At 60.4% G+C, this 8378-nt stretch overlaps 2 protein-coding genes across 4 annotated transcripts in view; both read left to right on the top strand.

The window, feature by feature from the left end:
• Positions 1 to 2063, top strand: part of XPO6 (exportin 6) — a 53266-nt gene extending 51203 nt beyond the window's left edge. For all 3 annotated transcript variants that reach the window (XM_026048981.1, XM_026048982.1, XM_026048983.1), the window contains 2 exons: positions 287 to 517; positions 1432 to 2063. In XM_026048981.1, the coding sequence (XP_025904766.1) occupies positions 287 to 517; positions 1432 to 1533 (333 nt within the window). In that variant the 3' untranslated portion in view covers positions 1534 to 2063. The remainder of the gene's footprint in view (positions 1 to 286; positions 518 to 1431) is intronic.
• Positions 2064 to 4682: 2619 nt separating this feature from the next.
• On the top strand, positions 4683 to 7798 carry NME4 (NME/NM23 nucleoside diphosphate kinase 4). Its single transcript, XM_026048995.1, has 5 exons — positions 4683 to 4776; positions 6909 to 7039; positions 7226 to 7327; positions 7449 to 7561; positions 7637 to 7798. Exons 1-5 carry the CDS (start codon positions 4683 to 4685, stop codon positions 7755 to 7757), a joined length of 561 nt encoding a protein of 186 aa, XP_025904780.1. The 3' UTR covers positions 7758 to 7798.
• The last annotated feature ends 580 nt before the right edge of the window (positions 7799 to 8378 follow it).

An 8378-nucleotide genomic window follows, 5' to 3' on the forward strand; every position in this document is an offset into this window, starting at 1 on the left:
GCTTAAACTTGAGTCTGAGCTCAATGAGACCAAATTCTCCCTCAGCCCTAAAGTAGGTATGAACCTAGTTTTGTTTTACCCTCTTAGGATCTGGGCCTGGTTCTGTGCACCCAGGACTTGCAGCCTTCATTTGTAGCTCAGAAGCTGCTGTTGGTGCTGCTCTACTTGCTTACCCAGTCAGATCTTGATGAGCTGTTGTTGCTTCTGAGGCTGCTGTTGTCCTCCTCGCAGGAGGACCACTCGTGAGCAAACACATAACTAACTGTGTGCTGCTTTCCCCGTGCAGAAGATCTTCCGAACGACGATGCTGTTCCAGTTTGTGAATGTGCTCCTTCAGGTGCTCGTCCACAAGTCGCACGACCTGCTGCAGGAGGAGATTGGCATTGCCACTTACAATATGGCCTCAGTGGACTTTGATGGCTTCTACTCGGCCTTTCTCCCCGAGTTCCTGGCCAGCTGTGACGGTGTGGACTCGAACCAGAAAAACGTGCTGGGAAGGAATTTCAAAATGGACAGGGTAAGAGTGGGGAAGGCTTCAGAAGAGTAAAAGTGGCCCCAAGATGTGCAGTGTTGTTTTACTTCTGAAATAGTTTAGCCAGCAGGCAGAGGCTTCTCTGCGTGGTGCTTTGAGGCAGTTGCCCTTTGGTTACAACCACTTCCGTAGTTGGCAGAGCAGAACCAAGACTTAACCCTGTAGGTCGCCAGCTGCCATTTCACCTAATGAGCTGCCTTGTGCTCTGGGAGTTAGGAGCTATATTTCCTGACATTTTCTAGAGTTGGATGCTCGGATCCTTGCCAAATTTTAGCTCCAGCTGCTTGCCAGATGTTTGAGGGTTACAGTGCAGATGGCAGCAGTGTAGCTGCTCGCATTTCCTTTAAACCCCTTGTGAGTGTGAAGCAAATGGTCTGTAACCTCCCCACAGAACATCATGGCAGTGCAGCAGGTCGTGGCTTCGCTCTACTGAAGCTTCCTTGTCCAGCGAGTGTTTCCCGTTGGAGGCTGTGAGGATTTGAGGCCAAGGTTAGAGTGCGTGGGAAGGGAACCTAGAGAGATCCCTGGGCTCCAGAAGGCAGTTGAAGGAAAACTAGCCCTTGTTACTGGGTATCTGGGACCCAGGATCCCAGAAATGGCAATGGTGGCTGTTCGATGGCCAGTGTGTTTGTGCCTGACTGTGTGGGGAAAAGCCAGTGCCATGAATGGAGCTTTAATCCGCTCTTCTCTTGGAGCAGCCCTGCAGTCTGTGCTCCCTGTGCACAGGGATGCAGAAACTGGTGTTTCCTGGGTTCAGACGTGGAAAAAAATGGACTATCTGCTAGGAAATACATGTGGGTGCTTGTGGCTCCCTCAGTTTATCACTGATTTCTGCAGTAAGACGGTGCGTGTAGGTGGTATTCTCTGTGCAGTACAATGTCTTGTTTGATCTTTCCCAGGATCTGCCATCGTTTACCCAGAATGTGCACAGACTGGTGAACGACCTGCGTTACTACAGACTCTGCAACGACAGTTTGCCCCCCGGAACTGTGAAGCTATAGTTACTGCACTGGACTCGGGTTTTGATCACTGTAGGGAACGGATCCGTATTTCTTTGCCATTGCATTTCCTCTCCTCCCTGGTTCCCTCAGGACTGCAGGACACGGCGTCTTGCCCGTGGGCACCCGCTCTTGGAGTCACGCACCACACTTCCCTCCCTTCCCTCCCAACCCGACGGGCCCCGGTTGGAGTCAGCACTGCCTGCAGGATGTGTCTTAACGCCCAAACTAAAGGGCAGGTCAGGAAATCCCTCTCGCCGAGGTTTTCTCTCCCTAACGTAGCACTTTGTTGCGTCCAGAGATTATTGCGGAGTCGTCCCGAGAGGTCTCGTGCGTATCAATCATGAGGCAGAAGCGCCAAAGACTACTTCAGACATTCGTACCTTCGTGTCATTCCACCTTCCTGCCCCTGCCCAGCCCTCAGAGGAGGAGACTCACCATGTTGGGACTGTTCTGGCACTTCTGTCACTCCCTTTGTTTTTAAATTGCCTTGAAAACCTCCCTGCTGTTTGGGGGGATTAGAGACTTTTTTTTTTTTTTTAAAAAAAAAGAAAAAAAAGAACGTTTTCTCATCATTCCATTGTGATACTAAAACAACATGCTTAATGGAAATAAAGTGCTTAATTTGTTGTTTTAAGTAACTTGCTGCCGTCCCTTGTAGGCCTGTGTGTGAGCAGGCCTTTGTGCTGGGTGGTGGCAGTCCCTGCAGCCCTGCCCCGTGACCAGGCCCTTGCCCTGGGTTCAGCCCTGTCCACGCTCGCACACCACCTCTCTGGCTGTTCTTGTTGAGCAGCACTGCTTTTTTCCTCAGTTTTTCTCATTTTTTTTCTCAGTTTTCTCATATTTACAGCCTATTTTGCCTGTGTTTTGTGTTATCCCTCCAGCTAAAGAGGAAAGTTCCTCCTGATATTCATGATGTTGTGTCATAGGACACCTGAGCCGGGATGAGCTCCTGGCCAGAAGGTCCTGTTGTTGGCATTTGAACACAAGGTTAAAATCCAAGTCCCTGTTCACATTGTGCCAGCTTTCATGGCAGAGAGTCTTCAGTTGTGGAGCTGGAAGAGATTTTGGTCTGGTGTCACTTAGTGTAAAGTGTGAACCTGATCTTGATCCTCTGCTGTTTTCCTCCTGACAATTGAGGTGGGGCAGCCACAGCAAGGGTGTATGTTGAAAGCAGTGCCTGTCCTTGTGAAGGGAGCACGTCTGAAATTGTTCAGAGTCGTGGGGGTCCCACTATAATGTGTCTGACAGACGTGGGCTTGAAGGGAGATGGCTGCATGAGGGACGTGTCTGAGTGTGAGAAGGAATCGGTGAGCACTTGTGGATGTCAGAGTTCCTGTTGTTCAAATTTTGTGAAAACTTGATGACAGGCTGCAGTGCACATATTTACCCGTAGAAGATAATGTTTGCTCTTTGGAGAGCGTGTTTGCAGAGCCCTACACCTAAATCATCTGACCAGACTCCTGCTTGATGTTTATGGGCTTCATACCTTGCAGGGAACTGCTCAGGTTGGGGAAATGCATGTGAACCAGGAGTCCAGCCTGCCCTGGACATGCTTCACCAGCTGTGGTCCACACAACTCAGCTGTGTGAACTGCTGCCTGCAGAGATGTCACCTGTGTGACCATCTCCTTGGAGCGGGCCATTATCCTGGTGAAATCATTCTAGAATCATAGAATCATTGTGGTTGAAAAAGGCCTTCAAAATCAGAGTCCAACTGTAAGCCCCTCAACACTGTGCCTGCCAACCCCTGTCCCTAAGGGCCTCTTCTACACGTTGCTTGAACACTGCTGGGGATGGTGACTCCACCACTTCCTTGGACAACCTGTTTCAATGCTTGACCACTCCTTCCGTGTAGAATATCTTCCTAAGGTTTGACCTGAACCTTCGCTGGTGCAACCTGAGGCCATTTCCTCTAGTCTGTAGTTATTCTGGAGAAAAGATCAACCCCTGCCTTGCTGCAAGCTCCCTTGAGGTAGTTGTAGAGAAGGGTAAGGTCACCTTTGAGCCTCCTCTTGTAGAAATCCCTGAGCGCTGGCCTGCAGAGCAGTTAGGAACCCTGGACAGGGAACATGGTGACTCTCGCTGGCCTGCTGACCAGACCAGCAAGACATGAATTGAGTGTCTTGCTGGTCTGACACAGCCGCCTTCAGGTAAACAAGGCTCTTCCAAGAGCAAAACCAGTGCACGTCCCACCACACCAGGCGCTGCTCTTGTCCTGGCTCTGGGACCTCAGCTGCCTCGACGTGTATCTGCACACCAAGGAGGTCACCTCCACAGGGTGGCCATGTGGCCTCTGAGGTTCGGGTGGGAAGGGACTTGATCCCCACGGAGAGCTGAGCTTGAGGCAGAGCTTCCTTTGTTAGTGGTGCTCTGCTCTGAGCATGGCGATGGCTCCGCTTCTTGCAAAATTATGGGTCGATCGCGTTAGTTTGCTAATATAAGGTGAAAGTGCATGTTTTTTCCCTCGCTGACGTGCAGATCAAGGGCAGCAGTTTGGAAGGTGTCCAAGCCTGGACATTGCAACCTGCAAGCCCTGGTGCCCAAACTGCAAAGGGCCGTTTGACCCTTGCTGCGTAGAGGCAGTTTCCTCCTTTGCAGTCATCTCAGACAGTGCAGCCTCCCAACGAGTCCCCGGGCATAAAGGCACCGCGGCCCGGCCGGGGCTGAGCCAGGGGCAAACCGGGAAATCCCTCTGTGTCCCGGGGCTGGGCCCTGCTCCTGGTGCTCTGCATTGCTGGGCTTTGCCAAGGGCCCGCGGTCCTGCCCGTGGAGTCACCCACAGCACCCAGGCGCTGGGCACCCCTGCTCCCTCTGCACTGGAGCTCCCCGGCTCCAGATGCTCCATGCCGGGATGCTCCGGGATAAGGGTTACGTGGGCTGGGGATGCCCTGTGTTAAGATGCTCCTGCTCTGCTCTGTGCCAGGCTGTTCTGTGCCAGGCTGCTCCATTCATGGCTGCTCCATGTGGCGCTGCCCATGCTGGGGTGCTCGGGGCCGGGGTGCTCGGAGCAGGCAGCGGTTCCCGGCCGCCTGCGGCTGCTTTAAAGGGGAGGGCCGGAAGCAGGAGCCGGCCCCGGGCCCGGCGGGGCCATAAAGCCGCCCCCGGGCGGGCCGAGGCCGTCGCGGCCAGGTCGGACCCGCCGGCCCCGCCATGGGCTCCCTGGGGCGCTGCCTGGCCCGGAGCCTGTTCCGGGGGCAGCCGGGCCCGCGCCGCCCCACCGGGCTGCCCCTCCGCCACGGCTCCGGTGAGACCCGGCGCTGCCGGACAGCCCTTCCTGAGCGCTGTCCCCATCCTACCCAACGGCTGCCGCTGTCCCCATCCTATCCCTATGGAACCTGCTGTCCCATTCTCTCCCTGAGCGCTGCCGCTGTCCCCATCCTACCCCTACGGAACCTGCTGTCCCCATCCTACCCCTATGGAACCTGCTGTCCCCATCCCCTCCCTGAGCAGTGCCCGCTGTCCCTGTCCTACCCAACTGCTGCCGTTATCCCCGTCCCCTCCGTAAGCAGTGCTGCTGTCCCCATCCTCTCTCCCAGTGCTGCCCACTGTCCCTGTGCTGCATGGCGATGCCTGCTCTCCCTGTCCTGACCAAGCAGTGCCCGCTGTCCCCATCCTCTCGCTGAGCAGTGCCTGCTCTCCCTGTTCTCCCTTAGTGGCACCTGCTCTTCTCCATCCTTCCCCAAGTGCCGTCCCTGACCCCCCAAGTTGTCCCCATGGTCCTGTGCCCGGCAGCGCTCACTGTCCCCTGTCCTGCCCCCGTGTCGGGGGCACCCCCTGGCCCTGGGGGCAGCGTGCGGGGCTCGCAGGGCACTTTGTGGGGGACTGTGCCGGGGGCTCCTGCGTCCCCCATGTGCCAGGATGGGGCAGAGAGCAGGGGCTTGTGGCTGCCCCGGCGCCCCTCGATGAGTCCAAAGGCACTTGGTGTCCCCGCGGCCCAAGGGGGCTGCATCCCAGGAGGCGGATGGAGGGAATCCCTAGGGAAGCTGGGCTGTATCCCGCAAGGGTCGGTGAGGCAGGGGGTGAAGGGGGCGGTGAGGACAGGCGCTGGGTGCTGTGAGCCTGGCTGGGGCACCGACGCTGCTCTTGCTCCTGTGCCCCTCGCCCGCTCCAGAGGCGATTCCCGCAGCCGGGACGCAGCAAGGCAGGGATCTCTCTCCCTGTCCTGTGCCTCCCAGCACCCACTTTTGGGGTGAGATATTGGTTCCAGCCCAGGGCTGGAAATCACATCGGGAAGCCGAGACTAACAGTAAACTGCTCGTGCTTAAAATAACCTCTCTGCCGCTCTCTCTTTCTCTGTCCCCTGCGGCCCCGCGATGGACGGGGCCATCCCTGTGCACTGCTCCCGTGGGAAGCCTCTGCCTCCCTCCCTCCCTGCCCGCGTCCCCTCCCGCTGGCTCCGCTCCCCAGTTCCTGCTGCAGGTGCCGGCGGGGCCGGGGGCTGCAGGGCCCGCTGAGGGAGGTGCTGGTCCTGCCGCCCCCGGCTGCAGGGCGGTACCGGCCGCGGTGCCGTGGGCTGCCTGCGGCCCGGAGCACCCCGGGGCAGCGGAACCTGCTGCCCGGCAGCTGCCGGGAGCCCTTCTGCACCCACGGAGCCGAGACGCGGGAGCTGCTCCCTGCGGGGTTGTGCCCAGGACCTGGGCTCCCGTGGGGCAGGCGGGAGCTGCTTGTGGAGCCCGCTCTGCGGTCCTGGAAACCCGCGCGCTCTTGTCCCGCTCTGCGTTCCCAGCGGCCGTTTCCCCGTTGCGGACGCGTCCTCCCGCGCGTCCCCGGGCCGAGCTGTGTCTGTGACGCTGGGTCCGCCCGCTCGCGCAGCCCAGGTCCCTGCCCTGGATGCTGGCGGGTGCCCAGCGGGAGGCTCCTGGCTTGGCTGGCCCCGGGGTCCCCAGGGAGCTGGGGATGTCCCACCAGGCCCGATGGCGCCAGGAGGTGGAGGGGGCACCTTGTCCCTCCCCAGAGCTCGGCTTTGCTGCTGCAGTTCTCGGGGTGTCCTTGGCCTCCGGTACGTGCCCAGCCACAGCGGCACTGCACCAGGGCTGCCATCAGGTGTGCAGTGCATGGTCCGGTTAGTGACACAGCCCCGGTGTCACCCTGGGCTGCTACGTGGGGCCTGGCGTGAGGAGCAGCTCACACGGAGGCCGATGCACCCACATCCTCCCCATCCCCTGCCTCCCGCTGCCGCGCAGGGCTGTTTCACAGGGGGACAGGGGACAGCGGTGCCCCCAGCACCGGCCTGATGTCAGTGCCAGCACCGTCACCTTCCAGCTTTGTGCGACCAGGCGCCCTGGGGCCGCCAGTCCCTAACCACCGGCACTAGGCACCCACTCCCTGGTGTGGAAGAGTGTGGTTGACCTTGTGCCCTGCCACCCCTGCCGGCAGGGAGCACTGAGCTGCAGGAGCAGACGCTGGTGCTGGTGAAGCCCGACGCGGTGCAGCGGCGCCTCGTCGGGGACGTCATCCAGCGCTTCGAGAGGCGCGGCTTCAAGCTGGTGGCCATGAAGCTGCTCCAGGTACCTGCTCCCCACGCAGCCGCGGTGGCCCCGCGTTGTGTCCACCGTGCTCCCCATGGAGGTGTCCCACAGGTGGCCTCTCGCTGCCTGCCTTGGGGTCTCCCTCTGCCCCACAGCCTGGGCAAGGGGCAGGCGCTGGCGGCAGGAGGGTGCCGCGATGGCCCCTGAGCCGCCCCTCGCCCCCAGGCCAACCAGGGCATCCTGGACAAGCACTACCAGCAGCTGTGCCAGAAGCCCTTCTACCCCGCGCTGCTGGCCTACATGATGTCTGGGCCGCTCGTGGCCATGGTGAGGTGCCACGGGGCACTCCTGGGTCAGGCGGGAGCCCCCAGCCGTGCGCTGGGGTGACGCGGCCGCCACGGGCGCCGTCGGTGCCCGCCATGGCGCTCACGCAGCCCGCGGCCCGCAGGTGTGGGAAGGCTACAACGTGGTGAGGTCCACGCGCGCCATGGTGGGCGACACCAACTCGGCCGACGCGAAGCCGGGCACCATCCGCGGCGACCTCAGCATGCACGTGAGCAGGTAGGGGCGGCGCGGTGTCCCCCCGCGGCACGGCACGGCACGGCCACCCGCGCCCACCGCCGCCGGCCCGCGCAGGAACGTGGTCCACGCCAGCGACTCGGTGGAGACGGCGCACAAGGAGATCGGCTTCTGGTTCCAGCGCGACGAGCTGGTGGCCTGGGAGAGCAGCGACCGGGACTTCACCTACGGGCCCTAGCGCGGCCGCCACGTCCCCCCTGATATTAAAGTGGCCTTCCCCAGGCCTGGCTTCGCTCTCTGTCCATGGGCAGCGGCCATGGGGTGTACGTGGGGGTCAGGGCAGCCCAGAGGGGCTGTTGGAGCCATCGGGAGCTTCCTTGGGGCGTCAGGGGCTCTGTGATGAGTGGACTGGTAGAGGGACGTCACTGGAGGGGACACTGGGATGACATTGAGGACACTGGGAGGACACTGAGATGACACTGGGGGGACAGGGGCGCGCTGGGAGGGCATTGAGGGTGCTGGGAAGAAACTTCAGGGCAATGGGAAGCCTGGGAGGGCGCTGGGATGATGCTGGGGGGCAATGAGGACACTGAGATGACACTGGGGGACAGTTGGGTCAGTGGGATGGTGCTGGTGGACAGTGTTGACAGTGGAATGAAGCTGGGGCGTACTGGGCGCCCTGGGATGGCCCTGGGCGGCACTGGGGACACTGAGATGTCCCTGGGGAGAGTGGGATGGCGCTGGGGGGCGGCGGGCACCCTGGAATGGCGCTGGGGGGCATTGGGGACACTGAGATGTCCCTGGGGACAGCGGGATGGCGCTGGAGGGTACTGGGCGCCCTGGGATGGCGCTGGGGGGC

Source organism: Nothoprocta perdicaria, unplaced genomic scaffold, assembly GCF_003342845.1.
Source record: "Nothoprocta perdicaria isolate Ctin4 unplaced genomic scaffold, notPer1 scaffold_59, whole genome shotgun sequence".
Taxonomy (NCBI): domain Eukaryota; kingdom Metazoa; phylum Chordata; class Aves; order Tinamiformes; family Tinamidae; genus Nothoprocta; species Nothoprocta perdicaria.

What these genes read in the sequence shown, in the direction of transcription:
- NME4 (XM_026048995.1), top strand. Translation starts at nt 4,683, where the DNA reads ATGGGCTCCCTGGGGCGCTGCCTGGCCCGGAGCCTGTTCCGGGGGCAG. An exon ending in GCCCCTCCGCCACGGCTCCG is followed by an intron (nt 4,777 to 6,908) that starts GTGAGACCCGGC and finishes CCCTGCCGGCAG; the next exon opens with GGAGCACTGAGCTGCAGGAG. An exon ending in CTGGGCCGCTCGTGGCCATG is followed by an intron (nt 7,328 to 7,448) that starts GTGAGGTGCCAC and finishes CGCGGCCCGCAG; the next exon opens with GTGTGGGAAGGCTACAACGT.